Source organism: Ranitomeya variabilis, chromosome 4, assembly GCF_051348905.1.
Source record: "Ranitomeya variabilis isolate aRanVar5 chromosome 4, aRanVar5.hap1, whole genome shotgun sequence".
Taxonomy (NCBI): Eukaryota; Metazoa; Chordata; class Amphibia; order Anura; family Dendrobatidae; genus Ranitomeya; species Ranitomeya variabilis.
Genome location: NC_135235.1, coordinates 265,253,891 through 265,277,879, shown reverse-complemented (window position 1 = coordinate 265,277,879; position 23,989 = coordinate 265,253,891). Strand labels below are relative to the sequence as shown.

The window sequence follows — 23,989 nt, the reverse complement described above, 5'->3', positions numbered from 1 at the left end:
GACAAATTAAAATGAATGTGTCTCTGCAGATATCAGTGATTTTTCCCGGACCGTGTGTACGTTTGCAAAACACGGAGACATGTCAGTGTTTGTGGGAGCGCACCGATCACACGGACCCATTAAAGTCAATGGGTCCGTGTAAACACGTACCGCACACGGATGCTGTCCGTGTGACATCCGTGTGCTGTCCGTGTGCGTTTTTCCTGTCATAGGGTTACAATTGTAAAAATTGTTGCAATACATGGACATGGACACACGGACAGCACACGGACAGCACACGGACCTTAAAAACGTACTCACGGACATCACACGGATCCCACACGGATGGCCTACGTGAGCACACGGACACGGATAACTCCGGTACCGTTTTCTCCGGTACCGGAATTATCTGGACGTGTGAGACTGGCCTAATGTACACTCTGCACCCCATCTTGACTGCAAAAAAAACAGAAATGTAGTAATTTTTGCAACTTTATTAAAAAAGAAAAACTGAAATATCACATGGTCATAAGTCTTCAGACCCTTTGCTCAGTATTGAGTAGAAGCACCTTTTGAGCTAGTACAGCCATGAGTCTTCTTGGGAATGATGCAACAAGTTTTTCACCCCCGGATTTGGGGATCCTCGGCCATTCTTCCTTGCAGATCCTCTCCAGTTCCTTCAAGCTGGATGGTGAACGTTGGTGAACGTTGGTGGACAGCCATTTTCAGGTTTCTCCAGAGATGCTCCATTGGGTTTAGGTCAGGGCTCTGGCTGGGCCAGTCAAGAATGGTCACAGAGTTGTTCTGAAGCCACTGCTTTGTTATTTTAGCTGTGTGCTTAGGGTCATTGTCTTATGGTAGGTGAACCTCTGGCCAAGTCTGAGGTCCAGAGCACTCTGGAAGAGGTTTTCATCCAGGATATCTCTGAAATTGGCCGCATTCATGTTTCCTTCAATGACAACCAGTCATCCTGTCCCTGCAGCTGAAAAACACCCCCATAGCATGATGCTGCCACCACCCTGTTTCACTGTTGGGATTGTATTGGGCAGGTGATGAGCAGTGCCTGGTTTTCACCACACATACCGCTTAGAATTATCACCAAAAAGGTCTATCTTCATCTCATCAGACCAGAGAATCTTATTTTTCATAGTCTGGGAGTCATTCATGTGTTTTTTTTAGCAAACTCTATGCCGGCTTTCACATGTCAATAACAATATATACTGTTCCACTGGCGCTTGGCCCGAGAATATTTAATTTTGAGCAGCCTCTTTGGATTAGCCTACAACCTGCAGCAATCCTCTGTCTGCTGAACCGCCGGATGACCAACTCTACCCTCTCCTAGTGTATCCTCATCCATCCCCTGTAGACTGAGAGCCCTCGCGGGCAGGGTCCTCTCTCCTCGTGTACTTGTGTGTGCTTTGCTTTCCCATGTTTATTGTACTTGTCTATATTTGCCACGTTCACATGTAAAGTGCCATGGAATAAATGGCGCTATAAAAATGTATAATAATAATAATAATAATAATAATAATATTAACAGCCACCACCTGCTGTCAAATATTGTGAAGTGTATGTATACTAAAAAATTCCAAACGGCGCTCAAATGGTCAAAGAATATGTACTAAACTTAATATATACCGTAATCTGTACTCACCCAGAAAAATGTTCAAGGGCAAACATACAGATAATGTTGCTCTATTAGAGCCCAATGTGACTGTTTTGTAGGGTATATATAATACACCTAACAAAGTTACCTTTGCTGCTGACAGTGTTCCTTCATTAGGGAATACTGTCAGCAACAAAGGTAGCATTGTCTATGTATCATATGGTCACATATGTTCAATACATCTAACTTCTGTGGATTATTGCTGAGACCTTTGACGGTCTCCAATAATTGAGGTCTTTCGGAAAAGGTTTTTATTGAGTTGATTTTACTTACATTTCATTTCTGGTTTTGTATATTTTCTGTTATTTCCACTTAGGTGTATTATATATACCCTACAAAACAGTAGTTTTAGAATTCTGGATTTCTGGTGAGATATGCAACCCACTGCCACTATTTCAACCAGGTTTCTAGGAGGCACACTTTATTAACCACTTTGTGTATCCGGTGACACTAATAGTTATTCCTCACATTGGGCTCTAAGAGCAAAATTATCTGTATGTTTGCCCTTGAACCTTTTTCTGGGTGAGGACAGATTATATATTTAGTTTAGGGCTTTCATATGTCTTGCACTGAAGAGAGGGTTCCATCGGGCCACTCTGCCATAAAGACCCGACTGATGGAGGGCTGCAGTGATAGTTGACTTTGTGGAGCCTTCTCCCATCTCCCTACTGCATCTCTGGAGCTCAGCCACAGTGATTTGGGGTTCTTCTTTACCTCTCTCACCAAGGCTCATCTCCCACGATTGTTCAGTTTGGCTGGATGGCCAGGTCTAGGAAGACTTCTGGTGGTCCCAAACTTCTTCCATTTAAGGATTATGGAGGCCACTGTGCTCTTAGGAACCTTGAGTACTGCAGAAATTCTGTTGTAACCTTGGCCATATCTGTGCCTTGCCACAATTCTGTCTCTGAGCTCCTTGGCCAGTTCCTTTAACCTCATGATTCTCATTTGGTCTGACGTGCACTGTGAGCTGTGAGGTCTTATATAGACAGGTGTGCACCTTTCGAAATCAACTCCTATCAGTTTAATTAAACACAGCTGGACTCCAATGAAGGAGAAGAACCATCTCAAGGAGGATCACAAGGAAATGGACATCATGTGTCTGAGCAAAGAGTCTGAATATGACCATGTGATATTTCAGTTTTTCTTTTTGGCAGCAATGAAACAAAGAGTGAAAAATTTAAAGGGCTCTGAATACTTTCCGTACCCACTGTATATCAGTCAACTAGATATGAAGAACTAAGAAAACAGTATCACACGTGGGGCAATAAAGAAGTGGAGGGGAATAATCACGTGACTCTTTTATTAGTCTAGCTTCTGCTTTATTAATTTTCTGGCATATAGTAAGTCGTCCTATCAAATATTCATATTACAAGCAATGCACAAACACCATGACATCCACATCTAGATCAATAGTAGATGAAATTAGAATCACATTACACTCAGAGGATTTTTGGGGACTAGGGAAATCTGCGATTACGACTGACGGAGATTTGCCCCTTTATTTTTGGAATTGGTTGAGAACATCCACAAAGGATTTCCCGTACTTCCGAACATCCACACTGAAATGTTCTATGGAAAGACTGCAGATTTCAGATCTCATCTTCAGCATGGCATAAAATATCCAAATTATCGCATTGCATTTCATGATTGTCAACAGAGTCGTGCTGCAAACCTGCGATTATCATCACAAGAAAATGCAAACCTGTTCAATTTCCAGTTTCAGCTCACTTACGACTTCAACGTAAACTTGCGTAGAATCACTGCTCTTAAATAGTCCTGCAACCGCATCCTGTGCAGTGTGTAGTCCTAGCCTTATGCTTAAAAGGGATGCCCACCTTTGGGCTCAGTTTTTCTTTTTACATAAATGCATGAATTTGGGGCTAAAAATCATTTTTTGTAATTTTTGTAAGGCCTCTTGCCTTTTATAGACTACACGGTGCACTGTCTATTGCTGAGTGCAGACTGAGTTAACTGAGAATCCATCAGGGAGCTTGTTCAGATGGTGAGTTTATAACACTTATCTGTTTTTTTCTTAGCTCCTCTCCGCTGATTTATGACCACAGACTGTGCAGGGAAACAAAGAGCCTGTAAAAAGCCAAACGGTGCAACATTTTTAATGAAACCCAATTGCAAAAATGATTTTTAAGCAGCAAATATATGCATTAAAAAATAAATAAAAAAATATCACTGACTTAAATGCCACTTAGCAGGCAAGGAAATACAGATGTCAGACATGTAAATGAGTCTCCTGTTGGGATTGATAGTCAAGGTAACCATGCCTCACAGCTCTCAGCATTCACCCCGCCTGCAAACATCTCAGATTCCACCACGCTGCATCCATAGAAAAGAGTTTACTAACAAAGTCATGCCATTGTTGATCCACCGTGCCCCTTAATGAGTGACTCTTCCAACTGTCTTACCTGCAGCGGATTGTCTTAGGGAACCTGCTCAGCAAGACGCTCCTATAGATGGAGGCGCGACCCATGAGGAGGAAAAGTTGATCATCGCCTCCAAACACAAGCCACAAAAAATAAATGTCTGTTTCATGTATGCCTGGTTCTGCTGCCTGCGCCGAACACATGAATATCACTACTTTTTTTAAGTTGTAAAAACTTTATGGCAATCCCGGACTTGATTGGGTCTTGCGGTCACCATAGTCACCGGCTGGAGTGACACTTTTTTCTTTCTTGTACATGCTCAGGCATGTCCGCAGTGCAAATATAATCAGTATAAGAATGTTTGCTCAGATTCTGATGTCTAAATAAAAAGGAACGCGTGATGTATTAAAGGTGATCGGACATATATCGTCATATGCTTTTTTATGTTGCGGATTATTTTACCGTTACGTGCTATATATTATAAGATCAGTTGCTTATTTACCTAAATATTGTAGCAATATATCAAGACAAGACTGTTCAACAAGAAAGATGCAGCGCCCCAGAGTCCTGGTAGTTGCAGTACTGATGCTCCGCCGCTAAGGGGAGTGATGGTACGTCTGATGGCACTGAAGGAGTTCACCTGACCAGGTATCACAGACACCAATACACTTCATAGTCTGGCCTCCAGGGGGAGCTAAGGGCGCTATGTATTAGGCCACTCCTCACAATCTGGTAAAACTGGGGGTTAGATAGTAAGTTGGAGAGAAAGCTGACTGGGTTGGAACCAGGCAACATCCTGTGGCAGAGGGTGTTGCAGGGGAAGATTCAGGGGGGTCCTTGTCAGGGGTGGGATCCTGACAGAAGCCTAGCGAACAGGAAAGAACGTTAAGGAACCGCGCCTGCAGTACATCGCGGCGGTATCTCAAGAAAGGACAAGAAGCGAGGTTTATTGTGGAGAGTGAGAAACGAGATCAAAGCAGAAAGGAGATAACACCAATAGGAGTCGTGCTGTAAGATCGAGGCAACATCCTATTGAGGCGCGTAGCCGGTGGCCAGAACGCCGAGGAAGTATTGGGCTCCAAGCATTACTTCAAACAGAGGCAGGACAGTTGATTTTAGGTTGTCTGTCTCACCAAAATCACCTAAGAAGGCATAGGGGGCAACTGTGGGAGAGGGGCGACGCTAGGGTCCCGGAAGAACTCCAGGCCTTCCCGTCATACGGGTGCGTCCTATCCATATCATCTGGGGGACGGAGAAGAACATCAGAACAGAAATAAGTTGTGGGAAGTAACATCAGAAACAGACACAACAGTTGTGAGGACTATCCCGTGGTGCTCAGCAGGGAAGTACTACAACACACAGGCGCTAGAAGGAAGGCACTGATTTCCACCTGCAAAGGGAACTCTGGAGGTGCCATCGGACCGGCCGGTCTCAGCCAGCCCTGTTAACCGTACTCTGGATTGAGGACCTTGAAGCCTTCAGTAAAGAGGTAAAGAGACTGCAACCCTGTGTCCTCGTTATTCATCGCGACCTGCACCATGCACCACCACCTACACCTTTCATTGGACGCCCCTTAGCAGGGTCACGGACTGGGTCTAGCCACTGTGACAACCCCAGAACTGAGACAGAGAAGCCCGGTACCGAGTACCCCGCGGCCCTGCGTCTGGGGGGCGCTCCAAAGACATAGATCAAATATAGGGCTGTATTTTCGGTACAAGTGTGATCCTACAAAAGATCGGATCGCACGCAGACCAATGTTATGCTATGGGGCCGTGCACATATGCAATTTTTTATTCGGATAGCACTTGACCATATAAATCAATGGTTTTGTAGAAAACGCCAGGATGCACTCAAATGACATCTGAGTGGTTCTGCAGGGGTGACCACAGACCATTTCTCTCTTCTCATCCTTTTTAGCTGTTGTTTTGGTCACTTTTGCATTTTGTTATTTCCCTCACCCCTAGAGGTACAGTAGCATGAGGTGGTGTCTACAACCCACAGAAGGTGCTCAGGTAGGCAGCTCATCCAGGATGGCACATCAATGTGAGCTGTGACAAGAAGGGTAGCTGTATCTGTCAGCACAGTGTCCAGAGCATGGAGCAGATACCAAGAGACAGGCCAGTACACCAGGAGTTGTGGAGGGGGCCGAAGGAGGGCAGCAACCCAGCAGCAGGACCGTTACCTCCTTTGTGCAAGGTGGAACAGGATGAACAGTGCCAGAGCCCTGCAAAATGACCTCCAGCAGGCTACTAACATCCATTTGTCTGCTCAAACTGTCAGAAACAGACTCCATGAGGGTGGTATGAGGGCTCAATGTCTACAAGTGGGTGTTGAGCTTATAGCCCAAGACCATGCAGAGCGACTGACATTTGCCAGAGACCCTCAAGAATGGCATATTCAACATGGGTGCCCTGTGCTCTTCACGGATGAGAGCAGATTCACTCTGAGCACATGTGACAGATGTGACAGAGTATGGAGACACTCTGGAGAATGTTCTTTTGCCTGCAACATCCTCCAGCAAAACCAGTTTGGCAGTGGGTCAGTAATTGAGTGGGGAGGCATTTCTTTGGAGGGCCGCACAGCCCTCCATGTGCTCGCCAGAGGTACCCTGACTGACATTAGGTAGCGAGATGAGATCTTCAGACCCATTGTGAGACCATATGCGGGAGGAATGGGCCCTGGGTTCTTTCTGATGCATGACAGTGCTAAGCCTCATGTGGCTGGAGTGTGTCAGCAGTTCCTGCATGATGAAGGCATTGACGCCATGGACTGGCCCGCCCGTTCCCCAGACCTGAACCCAATCTATCACATCTGGGACATCATGTCTCGCTTCATCCACCACACCACAGACTGTTCAGGAGTTGACTGGTGCTTTAATCCAGATTTGTGAGGAGATCCCTTAGGAGAAAATTCGCCGCCTCATCAGGACCATGCCCATGAGTTATAGGGAGGTCATACAGGCACGTGGAGGCCACACACACTACTGAGCATCATTTCCTTGTCTTGAGGCATTTCCACTGAAATTGGATCAGCCTGTAATTTGATTTTCCACTTTGATTTTGAGTATCGTTCCAAATCCAGACCTCCATGGGATATTAGCTTTGATTTACATTGATCATTTTTATGTTTTATTGTTGTCAACACATTCCACTATGTAATGAATAAAGATTTGCAACTGGAATATTTCATTCAGTGATATCTCGGATGTGGGATTTTAGTGTTCCCTTTTATTTTTTGAGCAGTGTACATATAGCACATCAGCGGTATCAGTAAGATGTCTTCACATCTCTGGAGCTTCACATCTTGGTACTATGGATTCCCTCCATTGACATAAGATGTGTAAAGATAATGGCTATACTTTGTTTAGTATATGTTTTTCATATGTTTATTATAAGTTTTTTCACATATCTTATGTTTGTATGTTCAGATACCCTTGAAAAGAGCCATATAGCCGAAACGTTGTAATACATCATCATCTGTTGGTTTAATAAGTTACTTTTTGGATTCACCTTATCCTACGTATCCTCATTCAGCGATGAAGGTTCTTCTTTTTACATTGGAAGGACCACAAACCGAATATCACAGATACGTCACAATGAAAGCTGGACTGAAGTAGTAAAAGTCAGGACAAATGAGCCGCATTATTCACGTGTGGTTCCTGTTTATTAATAGACGGGATGACGGCACAGTTTGTGCCATGCGTTTCAGGAAGCAGTATTTATGTGTCTTGGTTTCTTTGTAGAGTCCAGTCATCCATTGTGTCACATGAGAATATCTTAATACTTTGGGCTTGTCTGGGCCTGTAAGAGAATGCCACTCACGGAGAGTATTGTACCATGCATGCCATGCTTCACTTGCTCGCATTTACCTTCTATACAGACACTATTCACATTTCCTAACAGTTACAGTACCTTAAGTAAAATTTGGAATACAAGATAGAAGTATCCAGAATAAAGACAACATCAGTAGATAATATATACTACCACCTAATTGAACAGACTTTTTAGAGATACACCCCATTGACAAGTGGAATGGAAACAACCAGTTGACATTTTATCATTTTATTTGTGCATTTCCAGGAATAATATCAGAGACAAGGCACAACACGGAAGAAAAGGGTTCACAGCGCTGTTATTTTTAAGGGGAATTTATGCATCTACTGAATCAGACATGCACTCTATGGAGAACAGTATTGAGATCCACGTCTTAATCATTGAATTCTCATTCAATTTCATTCCCCCGGGTCTATAACATCTGTCCCCATTGCCCCCCAGGTGTATAAGGGCTCACTGTTACCAACATGATCCTGTAAAAGGGTCCCCCTGGTATAACAAGTCCATTAATGACATTTCGTCCTCCTGAATCTTCCTCCATCTCCTGTGAGTGATATTATTGAAAAGTGGGAGGAACTGCAGCAACTCAGCCACGAAGTGGAGACCCCATAATGTTACAGAGTGGGGGCAGAGTACTGAGGATCAGAGGTTATAAAAGTTACCACCGCTCTGCTGACCCCATAACTGCGGAGTCTGGACTTCCTCTGTTATTAACATCAGCACAAAGACTGCGTCCCCGCCGGGAGCTTCATGCCCGAGCCGTACATCACCAAGCACAATGCCGAGCATCGGATGGAGTGGTGTAAAGCTGCCACCACTGGACTCTGAAGGAGACGTGTTCTGTGCAGTGAGGGATCGCACTTCTCTATCTGCGTCTGATGGACGAGTCTGGGTTTGGTGATTCCAGGAGGACGTTACCCTTTGACTGCATTATGCCCCTGTACAGATTATTATTTTTTATTTATATAGCACCATTGATTTCATGGTGCTGTACATGAGAAGGGGTTACATACAAATTACAGATATCACTTACAGTAAGCAAACTAACAATTACAGACTGATACAGAGGGGAGAGGACCCTGCCCTTGCGGCCTTACATTCTACAGGATGGTGGGGATGGAGACAATAGGTTGAGGGTTCCAGGAGCTCCAGTGTTGGTGAGGTGGTAGCTTCAGTAGTGGTGAGGAGGCAGCGGGGTCAGGGCAGGCTGTAGGCTTTCCTGAAGAGATGGGTTTTCAGGTTCCGTCTGAAGGATCCGAATGTGGTTGATAGTCGGACGTGTTGGGGCAAAGAATTTCAGAGGATGGGGATATTCAGGAGAAGTCTTGGAGGCGGTTGGGTGAGGAGCGAATAAGAGTGGAGGAGAGAAGGAGGTCTTTGGAGGACCTGAGATTACGTGAGGGGAGATATCGGGAGATTAGTTCAGAGATATATGGAGGAGACAGGTTATGGATGGCTTTGTAGGTCAGTATTAGTAATTTGAACTGGATACGCTGAGGGAATGGGAGCCAGTGAAGAGATTTGCAGAGGGGGAAGCGGACGAGTAGCGAGGAGAGATATGAATTAGTTGGGCAGCAGAGTTAAGGATGGACTGGAGAGGTGCAAGGGTGTTAGCAGGGAGGCCACAGAAAAGGATGTCGCAGTAGTCAAGATGGGAGATGTGAGGTCAGGCACAAGCATTTTAGTTGATTGACGGTTGAGGAAAGAATGGATTCTGGAGATATTTTTGAGCTGGAGGTGACAGGAGGTGGAAAGAGCTTGGATGTGCGGTTTGAAGGACACGGCAGAGTTAAGGGTTACTCCGAGGCAGCGGACTTACGGTACGGGGGAAAGCATGATGTCGTTAATTGCGATAGCTAGGTCAGGTAAAGAAGATCTGTGAGATGGAGGAAAGATGATGAGTTCAGATTTGTCCACATTGAGTTTGAGGAAGCGAGAGGAGAAAAGGAGCATATGGCTGATAGACATTATGGGATTCTGGACAGCAGAGAGGTGACGTCTGGGCCAGAAAGGTAGATCTGAGTGTCATCAGCATAAAGGTGGTACTGGAATCCATGAGACTTTATGATGTGGTCCGAGGCCAAGTGTATAGATTAAGAAGGGGTCCTAGAACAGAGCCTTGGGGGACTCCTGTTGTGAACTCTGTTTTCGGGCTCCCTCTTGTGGTCACTGGTGGTATGGTGTGACTTTTGCTTTGGGCTCCCCCTGGTGGCTTTGTTTGTTATCCTGCTGGTCTCTGGCTATCAGCTGGTTCGTTATCCTCTGGGAGGTTCCTATATAGCTCTGTTTTACTTCCACTTGTTGCCGGCTGTCAATGTAATCAGTGCTACTCAGATTCCTTCTGACTACCTTGCTCCCAGTCCATCCAGGACAAGCTAAGTTTTGTTTGCTTTTTTTTGATCAGCAGTGTTTATCATGTTTTCTTGTCCAGCTTGCTAAAATGTGATTCCCTCGCTTGCTGGATGCTCTAGTGGACTGAGTTTCTCCCCACACACCATTAGTTGGTGCGTGGGTTCTTGAAATCTCAGGATGGATATTTTGTAAGGGTTTTTTATTGATCGCATAGACCCCTGCTCTATTTTCTGCTTTCTAGTACTAGTGGGCCTCTTTTGCTGAATCTGATTTCATCCCTACGTATGTGCCTTCTTCTTACTTCACCGTTAATATTTGTTAGGGGCTTCTATATCTTTGGGGATTATTTCTCTGGAGGCAAGCGAGGTCTTTCTTTCTCTTTAGGGGTAGCTAGTTCCTCAGGCTGGCTCGAGACGTCTAGGAATTTTTTAGGCACGTTCACCGGCTACCTCTAGTTGTTTTGAATAGGTTCAGATTTGCGATCAGTTCAGTTACCATCTCCCTAGAGCTTGTCCTTAGTTTATTCACTTGCTGGTCTATTCATGGTCCTCAGCCACTCAGGATCATAACAGACTCCCACAGAGAGAGGGTGGGATGAGGAGGTAGTGTGGGAGTGGGAGACGCTGAATGTGCGGTTGGAAAGGTATGAGGAGATCCAGGATAGGGCGAGGTCATTGATGCCAAAGGAGGAGAGGATCTGTAGTAGGAGGCAGTGGTCAACTGTGTCAAAAGCAGAGGACAGGTCTAGAAGGAGGAGTACAGAGTATTGTCTGTTAGCTTTGGCTGTAAGTAGGTCATTAGTGATTTTGGTCACAACTGTCTCATTTGAGTGATGGGGGTGGAAACCAGATTGTAGATTGTTAAAGAGCAAGTTAGATGAGAGGTGGAAGGAAAGTTTAGCGTGGACGTGCTGCTCCAGGAGTTTGGAAGCGAATGGGAGCAGCGATATTGGGCGATAGTTGGACATAGCTGTTGGATCGAGGGTTGGCTTTTTAAGGATAGGCGTGATTGTGGCATGTTTGAAAGCAGAAGGGAAGGTGCCAGAAATTAGTGATAGGTTGAAGAGATGGGTTAGGGATGGGATAAGTGTGGTGGTGAGGTTGGGGAGGAGGTTGGATGGGATCGGGTCGAGCGCACAGGTGGTGAGGTGCGATTTGGGGAGGATACAATTAAGCCCCCCTTCAGTGATGTTGGATAGGGAGGTTATGGGGTTTGGGCATTGGTCTGGTATACAAAGGGGTTGTGGTGGTTGAACAATGAAGAATTGCCCTGTTTGGTCGATCTTATTTTTATAGTGTGTGGCAAAGTCCTCAGCAGAGATGAGGGAGGTTGGAGCGGGTAGTGAGGGGCAGAGGAGGAAGTTAAAGGTTTTGAATAACTGTTTGGGGTTGTAGGATAGAGAAGATACGAGAGCTGTGAAGTAGGCCTGTTTAGCAGAGGGGAGAGCAGATTTATAAGCGAGTGTAGCCTGTTTGAATGCAGTGAAGTCATCTTGTGAATGTGTTTTATTCCAATGCCGCTCTGTAACCCTGGACAGTTGCCGGAGCTTTTTAGTGGTGTTATTGTGCCAGGGTTGGAGGAGCATAATACTGTGGGCTGTTATCGGGGGGTTGGCCTCGGCCCCTTAGTTATAGCGGAAGGAAAGCTTAATGCTTCACCTTTACATAAGATTTTGGGGACTGCCTTATGACTGTGCCCACTGCACAAGGTCCATACAGACATGGAAGGGGAGAACATGAGCGGCCGCACAGAGACTGGATCTCAGACCCATCCAAGACCTTTGGGATGAACTGGATTGGAGATTGTGAGCCCAGCCTCTCCCCAACATCAATATCTGACTTTACAAAAGGTCTTCTGGCTGAAGGGGAAAAAATTACAATAGGCACCTCGAAAATCTTGTTGAAATCCTTCCCAGAAGAGTCAGGCCTGTTTTATCTGCAGAGGGCCGTCTCCATATTAATATCTATAGAATGAAAGCTCCAGTAGGTGGAATATGGAGGGGACACATACGTAGGAGGAACTTTGAGGCCAACGCTTGGGTTAGTGACTGTGTGTTGCTGGAATGAGTGCTGAGAGGAGAGCGAGATGAAGATATGAATTGTTACTTCTATATTTCTGTACAAAATTATTCAAAATTTGGTTATTTTCACCATCCTTCTCACCCCTTATAAATACCAGAGATCCTCGCACAGCCAGCTTTCTACATAGAAATCATGGGGCCCCATAGCAGAAGTTCTAAGGCCGGTTTCACATTAGCGTTTGTAGCAGCTGCGGAGGGCTGCGGACTTCCTCCGTGAAGCCCCACCCTCGGCCGCACCTCCGCCGCTAGCTCCGCCTATTTCTGCATGCGGCCGGCATGCGGCCTGTGTACCTATCTTTAACATTAGGTACGCAGGTCGTGCATGCATTGTTTTGACGATGCGGCGACCAGCGTAGGACGCAACTTGTAGCAATTTCTTTTTTTTTCCTCATCGTCAAAACAACGCATGCAGAAGCATCCGCATACAGCTGCACGACCTGCGTACCTAATGTTAAAGATAGGTACACAGGCCGCATGCCGGCCGCATGCAGAAATAGGCGGAGCTAGCCTAGTGTGAAATTAGCCTAATTCAGCCCCCCTAAAAAAAAAGAGATAAATAATTGTCAGGGTCAAAGGAAAGCATATCTCACAACTTTCCAGACTTTACATAGCAATTTTCCTCTTGCTGAAGTCCTAGATTACTCTTTCATTTCCCCATAAAGTATGATACCAACGAAAGTGCCCCCAAACACAGTATGATACCCCATAGTGAATTCTTCCACATTAGCCTCCATATGCACAGTATAATGACCCTACTGTATCCCACCTCAACTCCAAAGGCAAAGTATGGTGACCCCAACACAGTATGATCCCCCAACTGTGACCCCTACACAGCCCTCCATGCAGTATAATGGCCCCCACACCTCACCATACTGTATAATGGCCCCTACACAGCCCTCCACACAGTATAATGGACCCCACACAAATCTTCATACTGTATAATTGCTTGCATACAGTATAATGCACCCCATATAGCCCTTCAAATATTATAATGGCCCTACATAGCCTTCCATATAGTATAATGAGCCCCATATAGTCCTCCATATAGTATACGTCGCCCCCCATAATCCTCCATGTAGTATAATGCACTCCCATGGTTCTCCATAGAATCTAATGCACTCCCCATAGTCCTACATAAAGTAAAATGCACTTCATAGTCATCCCCATAGTCATCCAGTTGAAGTTTCTGCTGGCATCGGCGGGCACCTGACCCAGCAGGCCCGGTTGCAGCGGTGACGACTGCAACCATGATTGGTTCGCCCCTGGTTACGGCAGGTTGTAGGCTTGTCGGAAGAGGTAGGCCTTCAGGTTCCTCTGGAAGGTTTTCATGGTAGATGAGAGTCTGATATGTTGGGGTAGAGAGTTCCAGAGTAGGGGGGATGCACGGGAGAAATCTAGTGTGAAATTATGGGAAAAAGTGATTAGAGGGGTGTAGAAAAGGAGATCTTGTGAGGATCAGAGGTTGCGTGCAGGTAATGTCATGGTTAGAGTTTTGTAATGGAGTCTATGGGCAATGAGGAGCCGATGAAGGGATTGACAGAGAGGAGAAGTCGGGGAATAGCAGGGGGATAGGTGGATTAGTCGGGCAGCAGAGTTTAGAAGTTTAGAATAGATTGGAGGGGTGCGTGAGTGTTAGAGGGGAGGCCACAGAGCAGGAGGTTGCAGAAGTCAAGGCGGGAGATAATGTGGGCATGGATTGGGGTTTTTGCAGATTCTTGGTAATGTACGGATCCGGGAAATATTTTTGAGTTGGAGTCGGCAGTGGTAGAAAGGGTTTGGATGTTTGCTTTGAAAGAGAGATCAGAGTCAAGGATTGCCCCGAGGCAGCGAGCTTGTGGGACTGGCGAGAGTGAGCAGCCCTTGACTTTGATGGACAGGTCTGTTGGGTGTTGAGTGAGATGGGGAAAGATGATGAATTCTGTTTTGTCAATGTTAACTTTTAGAAATTGAGCAGAGAAGAAGGATGGAATAGCAGACGAGACGAGGCCACATCAGACATCCAAAAAGGTCACAAAAGAGTAAACGGGGCTCTAAGGCTACGTTCACATTTGCGGTCAGCGCCGCAGCGTCGCCGCATGCGTCATGCGCCCCTATATTTAACATGGGGGCGCATGGACATGCGTCGCACTTGCGTTTTGCGCCGCATGCGTCCCTGCGGCGCCCGCGTCCGGGCGCAGAGGACGCAGCAAGTTGCATTTTTGCTGCGTCCAAAATCAATGCAAAAAAGGACGCATGCGGCGCAAAACGCAGCGTTGTGCATGCGTTTTGCTGCGTTTTTGTTTGCGTTGTGCGTTGCGGCGCCGACGCTGCAGCGCACAACGCAAATGTGAACGTAGCCTAAGGGTATGTGTCCACGGTCAGTAAACGCTGCTTGTTTGACGCTGCGCAGAGCTGCAGCGTCAAACATGCAGCGTCCAGATGTTCCAGCATAGTGGAGGGGATTTTATGAAATCCCGTGTCCACTGTGCGTGGAAACACGCATTCCGACTTCCCTGCGACTCCGGACATGCTGCGCGTCTTTTCAGATCGCAGCATGTCCGTGCTACCTGCGGCGACGCAGCGTCGCCGCAAGTAATATGCGAGGGTGCGATGATCCCGGATGTGTACAGTTAACACATCCGGCATCATCGCGTCCCAGAAAGGGGGCGGGGCTTAGCGCCGAGCGGCTTCGCCGGTCCGACGATACCGCCGGCCATCCTGACCGTGGACACGTTCCTGGTTTTGGCGTACAAATACTGATGAAAAATCCTGACCAAATCCTGATGCAATCCTGAACGTGGACACATACCCTTAGGCCATGTTCACACGATCCTTTTTTTGATCCTTTTTTTGATCCTTTTTTTTTCAGGTCCTGATTTGGAAAACCCGCAGTGCAAAACTGCACTGCTGATTTTCCTGCAGTTTCTTCTGCAGATTCCTCTGCGGGTTTTCAACAGCACTTTCCTATTGGTGCCTGTTGAAAACAGGAGCTGAATCCGCAGAAAGAAGTGACATGGTACTTCTTTTTTTCTGCAGGCAAATCCTCGCGGATTTGCCTGAGAAAAAAAGGATAGTGGGCACAGCGGTTTTTGTTTTCCATAGAGTAACATTGGACTGTACCCTGCATGGAAAAAGGACCTGAAAAAAAAAGGATCAAAAAAAGGATAAAAAAAAGGATCGTGTGAACATAGCCTTACTCTTCTTTACTAGTGCAGATCTCACAATGTGAACTTTGGCGCCATCTATTGGAGAGTCTGTGGTACTGACACCACTACATTCAGCAATGGATCCACCATAGAGAAATCCCACGGCACTGCTATGAGTCCAGCAGTGACAATGGGATGGGGTCCAAAATTCTTATTCTACTTAAAAAAAAAAAAATGGTCCAACCAACCCTGAGTTTTTAGGCAAAGCCACTGAGGATGCAACCAGTTCCGAAATACTGGCACCCCGCTTATACTGCGTGCTGACATTACCGGGGCTATGACCATCTAACCACCATTAGATCCACGCTAAGATTAGTTCTAGGGTGCTATGGTTTCTGTGTATGACCCTGGTTTCCATAAACTACATAAATCCTGCAGGATTAGATTCCTGCACCGAGCTAATGAAGTACAATATCCTTGTGGGCAGCGGGTACACAGGCAGAGGTCACAGGTCGTATGTGCGGATGTCGGAGCAGAGCACCATGATGCAACTGGATTTTAGTGTATTTATATCATGTGTCACTTTGGGATATCAAGAACCATAGTTAGCCTGACACTTACCTCTACAAATCAGGCATGAAAACATTCATTTGAAATTAACCAAAGATGATTAAAAAAAAGGGGAAAACCCCCATCTCTTAGATCTGATGAGACTGGTGTACTTACTATATGGAAAAAAAATTAATGTCATAACTACTGTATTTGAGCATATTTTAATCCATCCCTGGCTAGATGCTCAGGATAAGGGCATGTGCACACATTGAGTATTTGGTGAGTTTTTTTACCCCAGTATTTGTAAGCCAAAACCAGGAGTGGAACAGTCAGAGCTAAAGCATAATAGAAACATTTGCACCCCTTCACAATTTATCACCCATTCCTGGTTTTGGCTTACAAATACCGGGGTTAAAAATGCACCAAATACTGAATGTGTGCATTTGGAATAATACAGCCATTCTAAATGGAACTTCACAGTAAGTATATCAGCCTCATCAGGTCTAACCCACCTGATTAATAGTGTATACAGCTTGTATCGTGAGTTCGTGACACCTGGTGACAGATCCGCATTCATACAGCTATGTCAGTATGTTATGGCTCTCTAGACCATATTATCCTCATACCAGCAGGGGGCACTCTTAGGCTGCATTTACACTCACAGATTACCGTGAATGAGAATTCTTTAAAACGAGATTATCTTTAATTTTAAAGAGGCTGTCAATCACTCGTTAGATGAGAAAAATGTCTTATCTTTTGTGCTTTGCAGAAGATCATTGTATTCCGTGGTGCATCTTCCTGTAGGACTTGTACGACCGAGAACCGCAGCAGCCGACACGCACTGAGCCGTCTATTACAGGTTGGGGGCTCTAGTACGTTTGTGGCAGAAATGATAAAGAATTTGCCGCCTTCTGCTAAGCTCAGTTCACTTTTCAAAAAGTGCCAAAAGTAGCAAAGTTTTTGCCCAACTACAAGTTGTACTCGTCACATTTGAAAAGTTTTTCCTCCACATTTTTCCTTTACGATTCTTGGCGTTCATTTTTTAATTGTTAAATTATTTTTTCTATTGATTCAGACGTCAAATCTGAAACATTTTTTTCAAGCCGATGCGCCTCAGAAATTAGAATGTTGCCTCTATGTCCACGTGGAAAATAATCAGCCCCATGTGCACTCTAGGTGTGTTTTTCTATGGAAATGAATAGGACGCTTGTTCCAAGAGTTATTTGAAGTGGTATTAAATGTGGATTTTGGTGCCAAATTCTATCCAAAACGTTGTTTTTTAAGGATTTGTGCATATGACGTCTTTTTCCGTAGCTTGCCTGAAAAAAAAGCTCCGCAAAAGTGCTGCTGAAAAGGAATATCAAAAACAATATTGCTGCGCATGTGTTCAGTCTATTATTACTTCTTTTAAGGCTATGTGCACACGTTGTGGATTTACTGCGGATCCGCAGCGTTTTTTTTTCCTTGCAGAAACGCTGCAGATCCGCAAAGTGATTTACAGCACAATGTAAATCAATAGGAAAAAAAAAATGCTGTGCGAATGGTGCGGAAAATTCCACATGGAAAACGCAGCGGATTGAAAGAAGGAGCATGTCACTTCTTTTGTGCGGATCTGCCGCACTTCTGCACCCTTCCATTATAGAAATCCGCAGGGGCAAAAAACACATAAAATCTGCAACAAAAACGCAGAAAATCCGCATCAAATCTGCATCTGCGTTTTCTGCCAGGAGATGCAGAAAATTCTGCACCCCAATCCGCAACGTGTGCACATAGCCTAACTGTTTCAGGATTTGGAAACCATGACGCAGTTAAAAGAAGTAGCATTTTTATTGCCTGTATAGTGAAACCGGACAAAATGACGCTAAGGCTACTTTCACACTAGTGTCGGGCTCGGCCCGTCGCAGTGCGTCGGGCCGACGTTCCCGACGCTAGCGTTGTCTCCGCCGCACAACGGGGGCAGCGGATGCATTTTTCCAGCGCATCCGCTGCCCCATTGTGAGGTGCGGGGAAGTGCGGGGAGGTGGGGGCGGAGTTCCGGCCGCGCATGCGCGGTCGGAAAAAGCGGACCGTCGTGAGCAAAAAACGTTACATGTAGCGTTTTTTGCTCCCGACGGTCCGCCACTGCACGACGCATCCGTCGCACGACGGGTGCGACGTGTGGCAATCCGTCACAATGCGTCGCTTAATGTTAATCAATGGTGAAAAAACACATCCTGCAAACACTTTTGCAGGATGCGTTTTTTCGGCAAAACGACGCATTGTGACGGAATGCAGTTAACGCTAGTGTGAAAGTAGCCTAAACTCATCAGTTTTCCTCAAGTGTCTTTCTCTAGCAAAACGAGGTGACTCCATCGGCAGAACAAAGACATTATGTGCACATACCCCAACCTGCATAGAATGGTCATGAGATTCTAGCCTACATGTGGTCAGATCCCTCTCTGAGCTCCCAATGATTAATGACATCTAGAAACACCTGTGTCGGTAAGACTCTTCCTATTTAATCCTCCATCAGAGAGCTGTGTGCTACATCAGAGGAAGCTTGTACTCAGGTGAGGATGGAGACAAGTGGCTACTTGTGTGCAGAGCAGAGGGTTCCAGGCTGCGGAGTCTCATGGATGGTTTTACCCTTCTGCAATGTCAGGGGGGGGGTCAATTATATTGTAGAAATTTTCTGAGCCTGAAAATTGGTTTCATGGGTTGGTTTCTGATGACTGGGAATGGTTGCAGGTTGTGCTGAGAATTGACTTTTCCCAGGCTACCCATTGCAGCCCGAAGAGGGAATATACAAGACCATGCACAGTGGACATTAACCCTTCCCCTTTTTTATTTATTTTTATTTTTTTGCACAAATGATACTTTCTACTGTGGACCGACATGAATATCTGTTGCATTTTTTGGCTTATAATTGCAGGAAAAGTATAATAGGAAACCTGTTGCTGCTTTTCACCCATCCCTGGCTTTGGCTTACAAATGCTGAACAAGGCCTTAGAGAACTGCATTCCTCCTTATCAATAGGAGCCATAAAGATTCATTGGCACATATTAGATACCTATCTGTCTTATTGTGGCCCATTGGGTAGGCTGTCTGGCAATGTGGCCCTTGGACTGTGTGTGTGTGTGTGTGTGTGGGGGGGGGGGGTTCTCCATATCCCAAAATATGAATGTGTAGTAAAAAAAACCTAACAATTGGAAACCCTGAATGCACTGGAGAATCAGATGATCAAGGCCCTGTTCACACTGCTAGTTGACCATATGTGCGCTGTCTTTCCCTTTCTGACATAACTGCAGCACATGATCACTGGAATCCTGTCCTCGAAGGGTTAACAGCACTAAAGCAGTAGGGGTTAAGTAACCCACTACTTATTAAAGTGCCGCTTCTTCAAGTGCCTTATCTACTTGTTCAGTCTTCTGCAATAATTCAGTATAAAATGCCCCTTTTTGTTTCTCCCCCCCCCCCCCCCCCCACAGCTCTTCCATCACCCAGTGTCATTTACTAAATAATGAAGGAAGAAATTGCCGCCACCGTTGTCTTCATCACGATGCTGGTGAAGAAGCACCAAAAGCTGAGCAAGCAGAAAATAGAAAAGTTTGGTGCCAAACTGACGACCATCCTATTTGCAAGATATAAATCCCACTGGTATACAGAAAATCCATCAAAAGGACAAGCTTTTCGGTAAGATGGTTGAGATGATCGCTACACCTCTCCCAATCCATAGTTTCTCTTTAATCATCTACATAATGTCTAACTTCAGATATTAGGGACTTGTGATTGGAGAAGGAAGCAGATTTCTGATATCTATTGCAGGTTTCTTATCTCACAACCCTCACCCATATAGTAGTTTTGGTGGCCACATTGCCAATATGAATTACTTGGAGGCCAAAGTACCGTAATTGTATAGCAATGTGCTGCTTATCTGCTCTGAATGCTTTTCTGTTTGGTAAAAGGCAAAATCTCTTTCAGATGCATAAGAATTAATAAGTGTCAGTCGGTTGACTCCGTCTTGGAGCAAGCCTGTGCTGAGAGTGACGTAGACTTTGAGGATCTTGGATTGCCAAAGGAAATGACCATCTGGGTGGATCCGTTCGAAGTCTGCTGCAGGTAGGTGGTGGAGTGTATTTTGCATAGCTGGTGAGAAGTATGAAGGCAAAGCTTATGTTCTACTTCTGCACAGATATGGTGAGAAAAACAACCCATTCACAATCGCAAGCTTCATGGGTAAAGATGATTGTAACGTGTCAAAGAGAATTAGCACCGCCATAGAGAAGGCCACTTCTGACTATCACTCCGGGACGTCTTCTGATGAAGAGACTTCTGTAAAGGAACCTAAGACCATCCCTACTGTGAGCAATCCCAAGAGTATCTACCGGGCACACCCGAAGGTATGGAGGTCTCCACTTCTGGCTTACTATGCTATAGCAATGATGCACCATAGGTTTGGCTTTCTAAAAGGGACTGTCGGCACAGAATGACTGTTAAAACTAAGTCCTGACTCTCGGCACTTCACAACAGAGCTGGCCACTTATATACCTTTTCCCTCAATCACCCCTTTATTTCACTGCCAGTTCTGGCCTTATTGAGACAGCAGGGTGGGGAGTGTATGTAAAGGTTTGGCTCCGCCATGAAGCACCGAGTGCCTGTATTTAGTTTGAACAGTCATTCTGTGAAGTCTTGGCACAAAATGATCAACCAACGCACAGGTGCTCTGCCACAAATACTGTTAGGGCTCATTTCCACTCTCGTTAAAAAAACACTTCTGTGTCTCACATGTGGAAACCAAGCTGTGGCGCCGGCACTTTGGAGCGGAGTGTGCAGCTCCATGTGTTCCTATGCAGTCGCACGCTCCGCTCTGGAGTGCCGGTGCCACAGCTTGGTTTCCACATGCGAGACACGGACATGTTTCTCGCAAGTGGAAATGAGCCTAACTCTGCCTTTCTCCATTAGTGGAAATCCAATATGGCTCCTTGTTTAGGTCTTCATGTTGCACTACTGTCTGTACCCCATAACCCTGTCCTGTCTTTCATGCAGTGCGCAGAATACAGCCAACCTACACAAACCTGGTCCCAATTCCCTCACCGAAAGAACTACCCAAATGATGGCTACCACCAGCCCCAGCCTGCGGGTTACTATCCTCAGCACAGAGCCTACAAACCCTACAGAAAGGCTGCCGGCCCTCGCCTTGACCGATATCACTGGGTGAACACAAAACGATGATAAAAAAATGCTCTGCTTTTATACAATGTTTTTATGAAAACTGACTATTTATATTTTTATGTTTGTTCTGTGACATGATCTATGCACTGACATGTTTATTTTTAACAAATGAATAAATTAAGTAATTCTTTTATTTCTTACTGGCTTGACGTGTGTGTATATATGGTGACAATTCCCTTAGGATACGTGTCCACCTTCAGGATGGCCCGTGGTTTGGACGGAGCGGCAAACCCGCTGCGCCCCCTTCTGGAGACACGATGGTGCCAGATGTGTTCATTGCACACATCCGGCATCATCGCACCCCACACATGGAGCCCTGTGATTTACCTTGCAGCATCGCCGCAAGGTACACGGACATGCTGCGATCTTAAAAGACGCGCCGCATGTCCGGAATCGCAGAGCCGCCGGGTGCGTGTTACCACGCATAGTGGAGACGGGATTTCATAAAATCTCCTCCACTATGCTGTAACATCTGGACGCTGCGGCTCTGCGCAGCGTCAAACACGCAGCGTTTCCTGAACGTGGAAACATACCTTAAGGGTATGTTTCCACGGTACGTAAACGCTGCTTGTTTGACGCTGCAGCGTCAAACAAGCAGCGTCCAGATGTTCCAGCATAGTGGAGGGGATTTTATGAAATCCCGTCTCCACTATGCGTGGAAACACGCACGCGGCGGCCCTGCGACTCCGGACATGCTGCGCGTCTTTTCAGAACGCAGCATGTCCGTACACCTTGCGGGGACGCAGCGTCCCCGCAAGGCATATCACAGGGCCCTATGGCGAGGGGTGCGATGATCCCGGATGTGTACTGTACACATCCGGCACCATCGCGTCCCAGAAAGGGGGCGGAGCTTAGCGCCGAGCGGCTTCGCTGCTGCGGCGAACCCGCCGGCAAGCCGTACCGTGGAGCCATACCCTTAGGGTATGTGTCCACGTTTGCTTCAGGCTTTGGTCAGGATTTTATGGAGGTAAAATCTTGACCGAAAATGCACCTGAGGTCACTGGCAGGTCACCTGCGGTGTTCCTGCGTATTTTGCTCATTGTAGCAACATGGTGCGTTCTGAAAAAACGCATGTGCGTTTTTGCAGGAATTTCGCATGCGTTTTTTAATGCACAGTGGAGACGGGATCTCATTAAATCCCCTCCACTATGCTGTAACATCTGGATGCTGCGTCAAAAACGCAGCGTTTCCTGAACGTGGACACATACCCTTATACTTCTAACTCCCCACCGTGAAATGGGCACTCTTGGTACTGCAGCTCCTATTGATGTTACTAATCTGAGCTGCTGTATGTCTGGCAGGGACTGATGCACAGGGGCCCAAGACATAACTGGGCCCATTTCTACAGCCAAAGCAGGTGGCCTACAAAAGGTTCATATACTGTTCTTGATCGCTGGCGCCTGACCACTTCAGGCCCTGTTGTGTGGAGTATTGGATTCCCCTCCAATTCAGCATTGATCTCCACAAATAGAAGTCCTGGATAATTCGCTCTTACACTTTAAGAAACCGCTCTATGCCTGATCAAGGTCTGTCTGGTATTGCAACTTTACAGCACAGTTGGTATGCCACTTGCAACCCACTGGCAAGGGTGGTGCAGTTTCTGATGTCAGGCGACACTACTAAATTGGGCCTGCTCATTTAAAAAAAAAAAATAAATAAAATATTGGGTGTACTAGGTCTTCACATCTAGCATCAAGACTGATTGGTGTTGGAGACTTAATGTTCTATAGAAGGATAAGTGTCCTATGTAGGTTAACTGAGATGTTGGGACAACACGGCTAGATTTGGTACATTGTGATATCGGTTATGAAGTCAAGTAAACAGTTGGATGACAACCTACAAAAATATGCTCGCACCTGATATCTTGGCATGTTCATCTACTGTAAGTGGTACAAATGAACGTGTTTCTGGACACCTGATACAGACTGTATTCATGGTCACCCATCTGTATCACTTCACAAGGCGAGAACGCTCTTGGCTGTAATAACTCAGTTGCCATTTAATAGTTCATGTAGGGGAACTTCCTTGTAACATTTGAACATCTGAAAAATTCCCAGGCTCCAGTTCATGAGGATATCCAGCGGAGGGCGCATCACTGCAACTCAAGGTAACTACCGGTCATTCCCCAGCAATCCATTCGTTCCGGGGTTTTTACAGGCAGGGGCGGCTGCATTAACAGGCTTCTGCTTGTAAAATTAGTTAACCCTTTCAGATGGATTTACAACGTGGGACAAAACGACAGAAGGTATGGAATATTGTTTTTTTTGTAACTTTGTTTCAGGTGACAAGGGTCTTCAGGTGGATTAAGAGTCTAATAAAATATTACAACAACATGTGTTTATTTCATTAAAGTACTTTGTAATAGTGTGTGTGTTTTCTTAACCATTTCATACTATTGTATTAATAATGGATAGGTGTCATAATTGACGCCTCTCCATTATTAATCTGGCTTAATGTCACCTTACAATAGCAAGGTGACATTAACCCTTCATTACCCCATATCCCACCACTACACTGGAGTGGGAAGAGTGGCCAAGTCCCAGAATAGGCGCATCTTCCAGATGTGCCTTTTCTGGGGTGGCTGGGGGCAGATGGTTTTTAGCCAGGGAGGGCCAATAACCATGGACCCTCTCTAGGCTATTAATATCTGCCCTCAGTCACTGGCTTTACTGCTCTGGCGTACAAAATTGCGTGGGAGCCCACACAATTTTTTTCCGCCATTTAACCCTTTATTTTACCAGCTACAGCGCCCACATTTTGCATATAGACACTACTAACATTAGTAGTGTGGAATATGCAAAAAAAGGGGATAT

The 23,989-nt window shown here is 45.8% G+C and overlaps 1 protein-coding gene across 1 annotated transcript; it reads left to right on the top strand.

Moving 5' to 3' along the window:
- Nucleotides 1-18,491: 18,491 nt before the first annotated feature.
- Nucleotides 18,492-21,309, top strand: BTG4 (BTG anti-proliferation factor 4). The gene is made up of 5 exons (XM_077249801.1): nt 18,492-18,514; nt 19,433-19,637; nt 19,926-20,063; nt 20,137-20,344; nt 20,991-21,309. The coding sequence occupies exons 2-5, from the start codon at nt 19,465-19,467 to the stop codon at nt 21,174-21,176; spliced, it is 705 nt and encodes a 234-aa protein (XP_077105916.1). The 5' UTR covers nt 18,492-18,514; nt 19,433-19,464; the 3' UTR covers nt 21,177-21,309.
- The last annotated feature ends 2,680 nt before the right edge of the window (nt 21,310-23,989 follow it).

Coding starts and splice junctions, on each gene's coding strand:
- BTG4 (XM_077249801.1), top strand. CDS start 19,465: ATGAAGGAAGAAATTGCCGCCACCGTTGTCTTCATCACGATGCTGGTG. Junction 20,064..20,136: donor CCGTTCGAAGTCTGCTGCAG/GTAGGTGGTGGA, acceptor ACTTCTGCACAG/ATATGGTGAGAAAAACAACC. Junction 20,345..20,990: donor TCTACCGGGCACACCCGAAG/GTATGGAGGTCT, acceptor TCTTTCATGCAG/TGCGCAGAATACAGCCAACC.